The sequence below is a fragment of the Mesoplodon mirus genome, assembly GCF_964341445.2.
Source record: "Mesoplodon mirus genome assembly, chromosome: 12".
Classification (NCBI taxonomy): Eukaryota; Metazoa; Chordata; class Mammalia; order Artiodactyla; family Ziphiidae; genus Mesoplodon; species Mesoplodon mirus.
This window is the reverse complement of record NC_138988.1, coordinates 86272961-86289042: the sequence shown is the minus strand read 5'-3', so window position 1 is coordinate 86289042 and position 16082 is coordinate 86272961. Positions and strand designations below refer to the sequence as shown.

The 16082-nt window shown below is 43.6% G+C and overlaps 1 protein-coding gene across 3 annotated transcripts in view; it reads left to right on the top strand.

Annotated features, from left to right (window-relative positions):
* Nucleotides 1-16082, top strand: part of CARMIL1 (capping protein regulator and myosin 1 linker 1) — a 322541-nt gene that overhangs the window by 107378 nt on the left and 199081 nt on the right. For all 3 annotated transcript variants that reach the window (XM_082637868.1, XM_082637867.1, XM_082637866.1), the window contains exon 3: nt 15396-15446. In XM_082637868.1, coding sequence (XP_082493994.1) covers nt 15396-15446 — 51 coding nt within the window. The remainder of the gene's footprint in view (nt 1-15395; nt 15447-16082) is intronic.

Genomic DNA, 16082 nt, shown 5'->3' with positions numbered 1-16082 from the left:
AGATCCTTTTTTGAGAAGTTGGGCTCAGAGGAAGGAGGGAGTTAGATGGAGCTACAAGAGGGGTGAAGAATCCAGGGTACAGATGTAGATCTTGGGGTCTCTCTATCTGGATATTTACATATGGAATGGAAGGCATAGTTGGTCACTTAAAGTTCCTGCAAATGTGGGCAGGATATAATCCAGAGCCCGGGTGAGGTGGTGGGCATTTACCTCCAGCACGTCAGAAGAAGAGGAAGATGAGAGGACAGATGTAGCCGCAGGGGCAGGCAGGTGTGGAGGGTTGGGGTGGGATGGTCAGCGGTACCATTCTGATGAAGTCTGTGTACTCAGTGGAGTAGGAGTGAAGTCCTCTTCCCAGATGCAGGAAGCGAAATCAGCTCGTGGGTTAGACCTGTTCTCCGGCTGCACTTGGCAGATGCCACTGCAAACCTGGAATAGGTGGCTGGGTGGGTTCATGCAGGGTTGAGGTTTTTCTCTGTGGGCATAATGAGAGGATAGGGAACACACAGGCCAAAGGTATTAACAGTGGAGGAATGATTTCAGTGGGGTTTTAGTGGGATGAAGATGGGCTGGGAGGATGTAGGATGGTCAGTGACCTGGCAGGGTCAGGGGGCAAGTAACAGAGTGGCAGGCCCAGCTGAGGAGAGGGAAAGATGCATGTGCTTCGCTAACTGTAATGTGTGTATAAATCACCGGGGGATCTTATTAAACTGCAGATTCTGGTGCAGTAGGTCTGGGAGTGGGGCCTCAGATTCTGCATTTCTAACAAGCTCCTCCTAAGTGATGCCAGCCCCTCTGGCCCATGGGTCACACTGAAGGAGAAATTAGAAGGTTGTGGTCAGAGAGTGGGATGCATGAATTAGGAATCGTAGAACAGATAGACAGCACGGCCCAGGGAATGACTAAGGGGACCAAAAGGGCAAAGGATGAGAAGGCCACCTGATCACTGAGTCTTGCCGATGCATGACAATGATGCTAACACTTACTGTTGGCAACACTGTTCTAAGCACCTTGTGTATATCCTCACAACAGTCCCCAGTGAGGTATGTGTATGATGATCCCTTATTTTACAGATGAGAAAGAGAGACACAGGGAGGCCATTCTCCACATCACCCACGCTTGTAAGTGGCAGAGTCAGGATTCAAACTGGGACAGTAAAACTCCAGTACATCTCCAGAGTCCAGTGCCCTTATGTGAATGGATGCATTACTGACCTCTGATCTCAGAAGTTGGAGAGGAGATGGTGTATAGAGACTTTTAGCCAGGTGTTACCATCGTCAGTGAATAAAGTTAGGGTGTCTAAGAGAGTGCTAGCATTTTTACAAGTTATCTCATTTAATCCTCACAACTGTCATATAGAGCTTATGCCATACCCATTTTACAGGTAAGAAAATTAGGACGCAGAGATTATATAATTGAAGTGGGGGGATTGGCAAGTGAATTCAAATTGGTCTGAGTCGAAAGCCCATTCTTTTTTTTGAATTTTATTTATTTTTTTATACAGCAGGTTCTTATTATCTATTTTATACATATTAGTGTATATGTGTCAATCCCAGTCTCCCAATTCATCACACACACACACACACCCCGCCCCCCGTCACTTTCCCCCCTTGGTGTCCATATGTTTGTTCTCTACATTTGTGTCTCTATTTCTGCCCTGCAGACTGGTTCATCTGTACCATTTTTCTAGGCTCCGCATATGTGCATTAATATATGTTATTTATTTTTCTCTTTCTAACTTCACTCTGTATGAGTCTCTAGATCCATCCACATCTCTATAAATGACCCAATTTCGTTTCTTTTTCTGGTTGAGTAATATTCCATTGTATATATGTACCACTTCTTCTTTATCCACTCGCCTGTCGATGGGCATTTAGGTTGCTTCCATGACTTGGCTATTGTAAACAGTGCTGCAATGAACATTGGGTTGCATGTGTCTTTTTGAATTATGGTTTTCTCTGGGTATATGCCCAGTAGTAGGATTGCTGGGTCATATGGTAATTCTGTTTTAAGTTATTTCAGGAACCTCCATACTGTTCTCCGTAGCGGCTGTGTCAATTTACATTCCCCACCAACAGTGCAGGAGGGTTCCCTTTTCTCCACACCCTCTCCAGCATTTGTTGTTTGTAGATTTTCTGACTATGCCCATTCTAAATGTGTGAGGTGATACCTCATTGTAGTTTTGATTTGCATTTCTCTAATAATAAGGGATGTTGAGCAGCTTTTCATATGCTTCTTGGCCATCTGTATGTCTTCTTTGGAGAAATGTCTGTTTAGGTCTCCTGCCCATTTTTTTGATTGGGTTGTTTGTTTTTTTAATATTGAGCTGCATGAGCTGTTTATATATTTTGGAGATTAATCCTTTGTCCATTGATTCATTTGCAAATATTTTCTCACATTCTGAGGGTTGTCTTTTCATCTTGTTTGTAGTTTCCTTTGCTTTGCCAAAGCTTGTAAGTTCCATTAGGTCCCATTTGTTTATTTTTGTTTTTATTTCCATTTCTCTAGGAGGTGGGTCAAAAAAGATCTTGCTGTGATTTATGTCAAAGAGTGTTCTTCCTATGTTTTCCTCTAATAGTTTTATAGTGTCTGGTCTTACATTTAGGTCTTGAATCCATTTTGAGTTTATTTTTGTGTATGGTGTTAGGGAGTGTTCTAATTTCATTCTTTTACATATAGCTGTCTGGTATTCCCAACACCACTTATTGAAGAGACTGTCTTTTCTCCATTGTATATCCTTGCCTCCTTTGTCATAGATTAGTTGACCATAGGTGCGTGGGTTTATCTTTGGGCTTTCTATCTTGTTCCATTGATCTGTTTCTGGTTTTGTGCCAGTACCATATTGTCTTGATTACTGTAGCTTTGTAGTATACTCTGAAGTCAGGGAGTCTGATTCCTTCAGCTCCGTTTTTTTCCCTCAAGACTGCTTTGGTTATTTGGAGTCTTTTGTGTCTCCATACAAATTTTAAGATTTTTTGTTCTAGTTCGGTAAAAAAAATGCCACTGGTAATTTGATAGGGATGGTGTTGAATCTGTAGATAGCTTTGGGTAGTATAGCCATTTTCACAATATTGATTCTTCCCATCCAAAACCATGGTATATCTGTCCATCTGTTTGTGTCATCTTTGATTTCTTTCATCAGTGTCTTATAGTTTTCTGAGTACAGGTCTTTTACCTCCTTAGGTAGGTTTATTCCTAGGTATTTTTGTTACAGTGGTGAATGGGATTGTTTCCTTAATTTCTCTTTCAGATTTTTCATCATTAGTGTATAGGAATGCAAAAGATTTCTGTGCATTAATTTTGTATCCTGCAACTTTACCAGATTCATTGATTAGCTCTAGTAGTTTTCTGGTGACATCTTTTTTTTTTCTTTTTAACATCTTTATTGGAGTATAATTGCTTTACAAAGGTGTGTTAGTTTCTGCTTTATAACCAAGTGAATCAGCTATACATATACATATATCCCCATATCTCCTCCCTCTTGCATCTCCCTCCCACCCTCCCTATCCCACCACTCTAGGTGGTCACAAAGCACCAAGCTGATCTCTCTGTGCTATGTGGCTGCTTCCCATTAGCTATCTATTTTACACTTGGTAGAGTATGTATGTCCATGCCTCTCGTGGCATCTTTAAGATTCTCTATGTGTAGTATCATGTCATCTGCAAACAGTGACAGTTTTACTTCTTCTTTTCCAGTTTGTATTCCTTTTATTTCTATATCTTCTCTGATTGCCATGGCTAGGACTTCCAAAACTATGTTGAATAATAGTGATGAGACTGGACATCCTTGTCTTGTTCCTGGTCTTAGAGGAAATGCTTTCAGTTTTTCACCATTGAGAATGATGTTTGCTGTGGGTTTGTCATATATGGCCTTTATTATGTCGCGGTAGGTCCCCTCTGTGCCCACTTTCTGTAGCGCTCTTATCATAAATGGGTGTTGAATTTTTTCTAAAGCTTTTTTCTGCATCTATTGAGATGATCATATGGTTTTTATTCTTCAATTTGTTAATATGGTGTATCACATTGATTGATTTGCGTATTTTGAAGAATCCTTGCATCCCTGGGATAAATCCCACTTGATCATGGTGTATGATCCTTTTAATGTGTTGTTGGATTCTGTTTGCTAGTATTTTGTTGAGGATTTTTGCATCTATATTCATCAGTGATATTGGTCTGTAATTTTCTTTTTTTGTAGTATCTTTGTCGGGTTTTGGTATTAGGGTGATGGTGGCCTCATAGAATGAGTTTGGGAGTGTTCCTTCCTCTGCAATTGTTTGGAAGAGTTTGAGAAGGATGGGTGTTAGCTCTTCTCTAAATGTTTGATAGAATTCACCTGTGAAGCCATCTGGTCCTGAACTTTTGTTTGTTGTTAGATATTTAATCAGTTTCAATTTCATTACTTGTGATTGGTCTATTCATATTTTCTGTTTCTTCCTTTTCAGTCTTGGAAGGTTATGCCTTTCTAAGAATTTGTCCATTTCTTCCAGGTTGTCCATTTTATTGGCATAGAGTTGCTTGTAATAGTCTCTTATGATGTAAAGCCCATTCTTTCTCTATATCAGGTTTCAGTACATCTCCACCCAGACATGGAAATTCTTTTCTAATTCTCAGATAGGCTGTAGTTAACATGGGAATAATCTCCCCCTGCACTGACTCAAGCTACATCTTGGAGATGATGTGTCGAGAACGGGATTCAGGGCGGGAGACAGGGCATTTGGGCTTGTTGTCTCTGTCCCTAACTAACAGGTTTGTACATGTCTCTGTAGGTCTCAGTTTTTTATCCGTATAGATCACTTTCAGAGCTGTATTCTTTGAGGCCAGTTACAATGACTTATTTTATATTAACGTGTGCTGTAGGCTTAGCACTTGATAGGTAATCTCCAATTCTTACACAAGGACAAATACTGTCTCCAAGTTAGAAGTGTGGATACTGCAGCCTGGAGATTTAAAGCAACTTGCCTATGACCAGTCTGCTCACAAAATGCCAAAGCTGGGATTTTGTTGTCTCCAAAGCTCATGTTCTTGCCATCCTACCACGCTGCCTCAACCTTCTCATACCCTCATGGCGGATCATGCTTATAGGTGCAGATGGTGCCATAAACCAGTTTTTATCAAACTCTCAAAATCTGGACCCACAGAAGAAATGCATTTTATATTGATTTTGAGAAGCACCCCCCCATGTGTGCACACAGTCTTGTGCACACACACACGCATGCATGTGTGCCATGAGCACACTGATACCTCTGAAACAGAAGTTTCATGAAACAATGCTCTGGTTTCTGTTTGTAATGCACTTGATTTTCTTTTCACTTCCAGTTCAGTCTATTTTATTAATATGCTTGTTAAACTCTCCTGAACTGATTTAACCAGCCACCAATGGGCTGCAGCCCTCAGTTTGAAAATTATGTGCATACCTGGATTTCTCAGTATAATCACTTCAAATCTTTTTTCTCCTTCTCTCCCTGTTTGTCGTGGAATGTAATGAAGAATATCTCTCAATCTGATTATTTATGTAACAGTATTAAATCTAAGCCAATTCCCCTACCATATGCCACCCACACTTCTGCACAGTGGAGGAATATTTCATAAATTTCCTCTGAGAGCAGGAAAGAAAATGTGAACTTTTTTTCATTTGATGAAAATGATAATTAACAAAAGGTGAAGAATAAGGAGGTGACATTTGTGCCTCCTTGGCTTGAGAAGATGGGGATCTAAGGGGCCCCCTTGTAGGCTGACAAGTTGCAATAGTGTAGGTTGGGGAGGGACCACAGCATGAGAATTGTGACAAAAGATGAGTGAAACTTACTTCATGTTCCAGCTCTGCCGTATAGCTGGTTAACTAATATTACCACTGAACTTGTCCAAGAACATGTGTTTGTTGGACTCCTTTATGTGCCAGGTCTCGTTCTGTGTATCTGTGTTATCTCAGTAGGCGTATTGTCTCCATGTTTTTACAGGTGGGGTGATGAAGGCATGGAGAAGCTAAGTAACCTGCCCCAGGTCACACATCTAGTAGTGAGTGGTCTAACGGGGGTTCATACCCAGGCTTTCTGCCTCTGGAGCCCGTGGTCTTTGTCATTAAGCCGTAACTGTTACGTGTCTTTCCTTTCAAGTAATTCTCTGTGGTCTTTATTGGGTGCCATGCCCAAGATGGGGTTCTCGCTTCCGAGTTTTGAATCTTGAGAGGAATCATACCTGGAAGAAAAGTGGCTGGAGTCCATTCACTTCATCAGGGCAGCCAGAAGGGACTCCCCACTAGTTCTTGCTTCTCAAATCTGTAGAGTTGATTTGGTTTCTGTCCCTCTTGAGCTCTGGTTTTTAATGAAAAACATTTTAAAAAAATTTATTATGAGAGCTACCCATTTCCTTTAAAAAATTTATTTGTGCTTAAATTCCATTGTTTGGAAAAAAAAAAAAAAAGCAAGCCCTGATAAATGCAGACAATTGTTTGACCCTTCCTGGTCTGTTTCCGCATCTATAAAATAAAGGAATTAGATACGCCTATCTCCGGATTGCTTTTAACTTTGTGATTTTTTGCTAGAGTTAGGTTCTGGTGACTCATGACTTGTTCAAGAAGAGACGGGATGGCCTTGTGTTAGGGAAGCAGGAGAAGTTTTGTTAGCTGGGTTAACGTGATCTTTACATTCATGTTGTATTTTTCTGTATTCTTTGCATGACTGTGATTCTACTGTTGGTGAATTCATTTAAACCATAAATATGACAGTGATGACTAGCAGAGGTCCCTTTCCAAGCATGCCCCATGCAGACCCATGAGACCCCAATGCTGAGAGGTCTGGGCAGAAACTCTGCCCCACGTAAGTGCTTTAACCTGATCTTCCTGGACCTGTGGGGCTGGTTCTAGGTGTTGGGCTCATCTTTACTCTTAGCCTAAGAGGTGGTCCCATTCCAGGGATTATGGTCACGCCATTATTCTGCCTTTAAAAATATGTTATCGGGCTTCCCTGGTGGCGCAGTGGTTGAGAGTCCACCTGCCGATGCAGGGGACACGGGTTCGTGCCCCGGTCTGGGAAGATCCCACATGCCGTGGAGCAGCTGGGCCCGTGAGCCATGGCCGCTGAGCCTGTGCATCTGGAGCCTGTGCTCCGCAACGGGGGAGGCCACAACAGTGAGAGGCCCGCATACCACAAAAAAAAAAAAAAAAAAAAGTTATCATCATAGAATCAATGCAGCTGGTTCCAGAGTTTTGTTTTGGCCAGTGCTTTGAAAAGAAGGTCTGAAATGTTAGTGACATCAAGAAGAATTGATGATGTTTGGAAGTAGCCACATGTTCATCCGTGGAGAAAAATTAGAAACATTTGTTTTCTTTCATGCTTTGATAAAACCTTACAATTTGCAATAAAAGGACTGCACGAAGAATGAAGCTATTGTGTCTGACAAGCTGTATGTAAACATTCCATTTCTGCATAATGGCATAAATAACCAGGTGAAAAGAAATGGATTTACACAGGTGTTAGAGTACAAAGACTTCCCCTGAAACTAGATATCAGAAGACAAAAACCAAACTCCAGTGACTTCCTTGCCCCCCCTATTGAGGGAGCATCTGTCCTTCCGGGGAGCAGGGGCCCAAGAAGGAATTAATTCCTCTCAGCAAATATTTACTGGCGATTTGCTATTCTTGGCAGTCCATGCAAAGCAAAGAGAAGAGGGGTCCTAGAACTGGGGCATTTCTACAGTGGGCCTGAATCATGATCCAGAGTGTAGCAAGGTAAGTTAGACACCTATTCCAACCCCCTTATTTTACACTTGGGTGAATTGAGGTCCACAGAGACAGTAACTTGCTCAGAGTCAGGTCACTTGGCCAGCTAGAGGCCAAACCCAGGCTAAATCCAATAACTCTGTTCTTAGTGTAATACTATAATGGACATGTATAATATTATAATACTGTAATATAAATAATAACAAACACTAGCACTTTCCATATGCTGGCACTTTCTGTATATTCTTCTCAGCACTTTACCTATGTTCACTTATTGACACACATTAACTTATTTAACCCTCATGGCTCCATGAGGTGTACCTTGTTGCTCCCATTTTACAGAAGAGGAAACTGAGCCACTGAGAAGATTAAATAGTTTGCCCCAAGTCACACAGATAGTAAATAGTGAAGCTTGGAAGCCCAGGCAACCCGACCCCAGAGTTTGTCCTCGAAACCACTATGCAAGGGGTCAGCAAACCTTTACTTTCTGTAAAGGACCAGATAGTAAATATTTTTGGCTTTGTGAGGCATAAAAATCTCTGTTGCATCTGCTCAGCTCTGCCTTCATAGTGTGAAAGCAGCTGGAGATGATCCATTAAACATGGTTGGGGCTGTGTCCCAGTAAAACTTTATTTATAAAAAACAGGTGGGGCTGGATTTGTAGTTCTCAGGGCCTGCGCTGGAGTATGTTGCCTCCTAGTGTGGTGATCCAGTTTTATAAGGGATTTGGGGGCAGAAATTGCACTAAGACGATGTGTTGTTTTGTATTCCTTTTGGGTGAAGTGTCGTGCTTTGGCCAGAGAGGGTGAAGGTCATCAGAGCTGTGTGCAGTGGGTTGCTACGAGGCTCAGAGCCAGAGGGGCTTTTTATTCTTCCTCAACTTTCTGGGTGACCTTGCACAAGTCCCTTAGCATCTGTCACTCATAACTCTTCACAGTGGTGCTAACAGTCCTCGCCACCTGCCCGTCTCCCGCCCCAAAGCTTGTGTCTTGGATTAATGAAGTCTGGGGGTTTGGAAGAGGGGAAACGTATTAAATGGCACTCATCATTTAGTTTGCTTGCAAATTAGAGAGCGTTTGGGTGGTATAAGACCATTGGTCGAATTTTTCCTTGAAGAGCCCAGTTTTACAGGAAAGGCGCTTTTGGTAATGTGCAGGAGAGAATGTGGATTTAGGGGCCGTGAATTTATGGATTGCCTGTGCAGCGGCAGGCTTTAGGTAATGGAGTCCTATAAGAGGGTGAAACAGATACTTTTGTTTTTAGTAAGTGTGCCATGAGAGGGTTCCATGGCCGACCTCGTTTTGTATCATTTCCATAGGGAAATTTAGGCTTCTCTGCTAAGCTATGAGTCTTAACAGTAGGGAGGATTTTTTATAAATGTTTCCAAGTGAAATTTTGAAGTTAAAAGTTGAACCAAGAAGCCTCAAAGGGAACCAGGCTGCTGCTTGCATTTCAATGAAAGGGAGAGGAAATTCATTATAGAGGTTGAAAATGTGGTTTGCATGCTAAGACTCTTCTGGAAGAATGGGCCTTGCAGAGGAGGTGGGAGGGAAGTTCTAGCTTGCCCTTTGTGGTTAAGGTTCCTTGGCTCAGCACATATACTCCTTCTAATACCCTCCACCACCCCACCACCCCCCGTTTTTTTAACTCTGCAAGAAAATTCTTCTCCTTCAAGGTTAAAGGTACATATATTGAACTGAAAATGCCAGCCTAGGAGATGTCTCAGAATCGTTGTTTCTGTTTTGCTGCTGTTTGTTTTGTTCTGTTGACAAAAACCATTATTTAAAAATTCAGTAGATGTTCATCTTACTTTGGGAATCTAAATTTAAGATGCTCTCACACCAATTATTTTGATGTATTCAGCAGAGACGTCTGGGTGCTGGGCTAGGGCTTTATCTACGTTTGTATTTTACTTAAAACAATAGTATTAGATTAGTCCTGCAGAGCAGTATTATTCTTGTTCTACAGGTGAGCAAACTGAGAAGTTAACTAACTGTCAGCGTTAAACAGCTAGAAAGCGGCAGAGCCAGAATTGGAATCTGTCTTCCCGATTCCAAAACCCCGGCAAGTAGGGCAACCAAGCATCCCAGTTTCCGGGAGGCAGGATTCTCAGAGCTAAAACTGGAAATGAAGATGTGGTCACCCTGCAAGGAAGAGACTTGCTATCCCTAGCACCAAGGTAGTGCACACTACCAGGAAACACTTCCTGGTAAATCAAAGAGGAGTTTTCCTGTGCGATTTCCCCCCTCACCTGCTAGAAGCCATGTGTGTGTGTGTAAGACCTCCAAGGCCACAAATCCTAGGGCATCTTGGCCCCAGACAGGAAAGCTAGGAGACTGAGTTTTTTGGGATTCCCAGCATGAATGTAGCCCCATTTATTGGCCCAGTTTGGGTTGATAAAACAAAAAGCACAATTCTTGGAATGGTAGCATTCATAGTTTTGCACACTTGCTTCAAAACATTGCTACGCTCTTGTGCTCACAAGTGGGCATGGTGTTGGGAAAGGCTGGGTCAGCATTGGAGAATTTCATCCCTTCAGCTCCATCCCCTTCAAGGCTTTCTAAGAACAGTCCTCATGCCTCTGGGGATCTGAGCTGATCACCAGAAATGGGGACCAGCCAGCACAAAGCTTCTGCCTTCAAAGCCTGGGTGTGTCTCTTTTCAAACAAATGATTTTGGCCTGTGTCCACCTTCTGAAGGACACTGTGTACTTAGGCGGCCTTTAAAATATTTCTAAAGAAAGGGAGTTGGCATGCAGGGCCACAGATTGTGAGTGCTTTTGTTGCCAGAGTGAAAGCAGAAGTGATCATTAGAACCTCATGTATCTACGTATGGTCAAGAGATTGCTCTTTACTCAAAAGGTGAATCCGTGTGAACACCCTGGGCTTTTTTTCTCTCTTTTAAAAAATATATTGAGGGCTTCCCTGGTGGCGCAGTGGTTGAGAGAGTCTCCCTGCCGATGCAGGGGACACGGGTTCGTGCCCCGGTCCGGGAAGATCCCACATGCCTCAGAGCGGCTGGGCCCGTGAGCCATGGCCTCTGAGCCTGTGCGTCCGGATCCTGTGCTCCGCAATGGGAGAGGCCACAACAGTGAGAGGCCTGCGTACCGCAAAAAAAAAAAAGAAAAAAAAATATTGAGCCAGTTAATACCTTGTCAGTGGCCCCTAGAAACCCCCTGGTGACTTTCCAGGAGAGGACAGATCAAGAGAAGTCAGGTGGGTCACCTGATGCCTTGGCTGCTTGTGGGAGACGTTATTCTCCAAAACGTGACACTTGTAAGTGGGCGGAAAGGCCAGCCTGCACCTCGTGCTGGAGATTGCTGCCGTGTGTCAGTTATGTGGGTGCCTGTTTTGAGGTTAGTTTTTAGTAACTAGATTCACCCAGGGGACCTTGTAATCACTTAATTACTGATGTGCTCGTTGTATAATAATGTCAAAAGGTGTCTTGTCATTTTTATTCCATGGTTTTTTCAAGTTTCTCTGTGACTGTGTTCCAAATCAAATACTCTGAGAACGCAGTATTTCTTCTGTGATGGGTGCCTGTTGTTTTGCAATGGGTGTAAATAAGATACAAGCTCTCAGTGATTAGCAGAGAGAAAGCACTGGGGCAGGGGGGCAGAGTGAAGGGGGTGGGGAGCCAGAGGAGGGAAAAGAGAATGAGAAGATGGCTTGGGGCTTGGTGGGGATAGTGGAGGCCGTAGCAGAGAGAAGGGATTGGAGGGAGGGGTGGGGAACAGGCAAGGAGAGACACAGGTAAGCTGAGAGATACACATGTAGAATCAAGTAGACAGATCCAAATAGAGACTCACAGAGATTAACCTGTGATCAGAGACAGACAGATGGACACTGGTCTGGACAGACAGTAGAGACTGGTCCTCGTTCTTATGATATGCAAATATCCATCATCTTATTGATGACACTTTTACCTGTTTGCTTCTTTCTGGCTTTAAAGCTCTATGACTCATCTGTGTTTGCATGTGTACAGACTATTGAGGAAGCTGGTTCTTGGACAGGTGAGATTTGAGAGCCCTTATAAGTAATTAGCACAGTCTCTGGGGCCAGACCATCTGGGTTCGAATCCCAGCTCTGCCACCTACTTGCTAGGTGACGTGGGCAAGTAATATACTCTCTGTGTGTCTCCATTTCTTCTCCTTAAAATGAGGTTAATAATAGTGTCTAGCCCACAGGCTGCTGTGGGGATTAAGGGAGATGATGTACGCAAACCGATGAGAACATGGTACCCAACATGTATTGGCTGGTATTACTACTATGCTTGTAAAATGATCCTGGATGTTGTAGGACCAATTTTCCTTTGAGGGAATGTTCACAGAGCTAAACGTATTTTTCTGACTACTGAAGAGGCTACGTGTTCCTGTCTGGGGCTTTTGGCATTGACCCTTATTGCTCTTTGAGGAGAAAGTGAAAAGGAAATACATGGGAATAAGGAGTTGCCTCTTCTAGTCCAGCTCCGGCACAAACTATCTACGAGATGAGTTTCTTTGGATCTGCTCTCAGATTATAAACTCTAAGGGGGTCTTTCACTAGGTGATTGATATTGAGTCCTTTCTGGCATGTGAGTTTTATGATTTGACTCTTATTTTACGTCGGTGTAAAGGTTTTGTGGACTTAAGATTCTTGAAAAATCAGCAATTGATCATACAAGTACCCCTGGAAGAAAGAAACGTGTGTGCTGCCATTGTACCATTGACGCTTGAAAAGCATGAGTTTGAACTGCATAGATCCACTTTTATGCAGATATTTTTCAGTAGTAAAGACTATAGTACTTACTAGATGGTCTGTGGTTGGTTGAATCCTCAGATGTGGCCAAACTGTGGGTATGGAGGACCCACTCTAAGTTATATGCAAACTAAGCCCCAAGTTGGTCAAGGGTCAACCATAGGTAAAGAGGTGAGGAGTCTGGCTTCCTACAGCCATGCTGATCATCATGACTGTCAGCATTATTTCCTTCTTTTTCTTTTTTCCTTTTCCCCTGGAGGAGGAGCAGTGTTTGAAAGGGTGCCACGTCAGGATGTGCTGTGGAATGGAATATTATTCAGCGGTAAAACAGAATGAAATTGGCAGCAATGTGGATGGACCTAGAGAATATTATGCTTTAGTGAAATAAGTCAGACAGACAAAGACAAATGCTGAATGATACCACTTAGATGTGGAATCTAAAAAGTAATACAAATGAATGTATATGCAAAACAGAAACCTATTCACAGATATAGAAAGCAAACTTGTGGTTACCAAAGAGGAGAGGGAAGTGGGGAGGGACAAATTAGGGGTATGGGATTAGCAGATACAAATTGCTGTATATAAAATAGATAAGCAACAAGTATATACTGTATAGTACAGGGAGTTACACTCACTATCTTGTGATAATCTATAATGGAATATAATCTGCAAAAATACTGAATCACTCTGCTGCACACCTGAAACTAACACAATATTGTGGATCAACTAAACTTCAATTAAAAAAAATGTGAGGGCCTCCCTGGTGGCGCAGTGGTTGAGAGTCTGCCTGCCGATGCAGGGGACACAGGTTCGTGCCCCGGTCTGGGAGGATCCCATATGCCGCGGAGCAGCTGGGCCCGTGAGCCATGGCTGCTGAGCCTGCGCGTCCGGAGCCTGTGCTCCGCAACGGGAGAGGCCACAACAGTGAGAGGCCCGCGTACCGCAAAAAAAAAAAAAAAAAGTGCTGTGGGACAAGGTCTTAGTTCAGAGAAGGCAAATTTTTCCTCCTTTAAGATGAGCCCTGATCTTGTAATTTAGTCACAGATAACCTGTTTGCCAGACCTAAGCAAATGAGAACACCGGCCACGCCTGTCTCTGGCCCCCTTTTAACTCCCTTTCTGTTGCTGTCAGGCCTCTTCTGACTGTCTGATGCTCACCACTGAACCCTGTGTGTCTCACGCAACAAAACTGCCTATTGCCTTTTCCCCAAAGGCAGCCAAACTCGACTTCCCTGGGTACTACTGTCTTAGTCAAGGCTTGGCTAGTGCAGATGACTTGAAAAATTTAGCTCTCCAGGCCATTCTTGGATTTGAAAAGAGAATCTTTTAAACTACTGGAGTGTTGAGGAAGATGCTATTTGAGCTGGGAGCTTTGTGAATCCCTTCCCAGTCACAGGTGGCCCTGGGCTCTTACCCTTCTACCCCAAATCTAACTGAACTGCCAGGGGCTAGAGACCAGGAGGCAAGATGGGGTTAGAACGTGTAAAGGTAGCCTAATGGTGAAGAGCATAGGCTTTGGAGTTGACAGACGAGAACCCTACTCCTGCCCTTGGGTTATATCACAGAATCTGTTTATTCATCTGTAAAATGGGGGTAATAATGATAGAGAATATGGTTGTTGGGAAGATTAAATGAATCAGTGTATCCAAGGATGCCATTTATGGCACACAGGGAACACTTGATAAATGGTAGCTACTACTCAGGGCTGGCTTCACGGGCATGTGACCTGTACAGGCGCACAGGGCACTGCTCTCAGAAGGGCCCTAACGCTTGGGTAAATGCTTTCTGTCACTGTCTTTAAAATTCTTCATAATTTTTGAACAAAGGGCCCTGCAGTTTTTGTAGCCAGTCCTGCTACTCCTGGGCTACAGTTGACCTCCACTCACTCATCTGACCACACTTCTTTTTTTTGTTGTTGTTTTTTGCGGTATGCAGGCCTCTCACTGCCGCGGGCTCTCCCATTGCGGAGCACAGGCTCCGGACGTGCAGGCCCAGCGGCCATGGCCCACGGGCCCAGCCACTCCACGGCATGAGGGATCCTCCCAGACCGGGGCACGAACCCACGTCCCCTGCATCGACAGGCGGATGCTCAACCACTGCGCCACCAGGGAAGCCCTGACCCCACTTCTTACACGCCTCTCCCCTCTCTATTGCTTGTTGCTTTCTCCTGTCTCTGAAGGCCTGCCCGAACCTCTGGGTTGCAGAGTGGCACGTTTAGACATTAAGGTTGGTAGACTGGGATCTCTGCTCCAGGTGTGAGCTAGGAGTTCAGCCTAGTTCTGGCCCCTTTGTATTCACAAGGCCCCATGCTGGGCAAGAGGTGCCTATAGGCATATGGGACCCCATGGGCTATCTATATGTTCTTAGCTGAGAACTGGAATTGATAAATGTTCTCTCTAGGACTGAGAGAGAGGCATAGCTGAGAAGCAAAGTCGGGGTTGACTTCTTGGGAGAATAGCCTGTTTGGCTGCCTGTGCGTTATGTAAATGTTATCAGTTAGTGGACAGAGAACAGGAGGCAAGAGGGCAAACGTGGGTGGCAGTTGTGATTTGGAAAGTGTGAATGAGTACTTGGCTTCGTCATTAAGTTTGCTGTTGATATAGTGAGGCTCCTCCTATGGGTAAGATATCTTTATTTTAATATCTCAGACATCTGTCTTGCTTACTCAACTGGAGTAATCTGTGGCTCCTTTGGGCTGCTGACTGGTTGCTCGTCTTGAGATTTTGCAGGTGATTTGTTTGATACGGCCCTTCATACAGTGATTCTTAGAGTACAGCTAATAATCCTACAAGGCCAACAAGCTGTCCCAGGTCACTTATTCTTCTTACATGTCAGGAACCAAGCCTCTCAAGGCTTCAGTATCATTAAAGGCCTGCAGGTCACACCAAAGCCCATCAGCTCACTTTTCGGTACTTATACTGATGTGGCTGCTTCTGTCTTACAGGTGCTGACATCATGCCGAGCCTTCCTTGTCACAGCACGAATCCCCACCAAGGTAAGTGTTGATGAGTTTCCTCCTTCCAACACACACACACACACACACACACACACTGCAAAACGCACTCGCTTCTCAATTGCGTAGACTTATGATTTAGGCCAATGTGTCCAGAGTTCTCTTTGCACAACCATATTTTCCTTCCTTCTCCCCAGAAGGCATCTAAACGTTTCCTCCTTTGTTCCCTTTCTGTGTGAAAGGCATCCCAAGAAAAGTGGCGAAGCATTTCATGCTCCATATCCCCGAGGCTTGTGGATTTCAGTTATTTTTCTCTCTCAACTGGGGCAAGGTTTACACTTTCTTCAAGTCTAGTTCTTATTTCTTTGGGTCCAGTAACGGCCCATTTTTCTAAGGCTTTGACACGTGGGAAATAACCTTCATAACTCTACAGAGTGCATTACCGGGAACGTAGCCACTTAGCCCTCTTTCATGGGCAGACTCTGGTGTTGCCTATAAAAAATAACACGGTGCCACTTGGTTCTTTAAAAGATCTAACATTTTCCATAAGAGGTCCTTCGTTATAGGGTGCAAATTAACATGTGAACTGATAGCTCACGAATTAGGCATCATAATTGCCTCTTTTATTTTCTTTATGGTAACAGAAAGGTGTTGACTGATTTTATAGGATGTGAACTC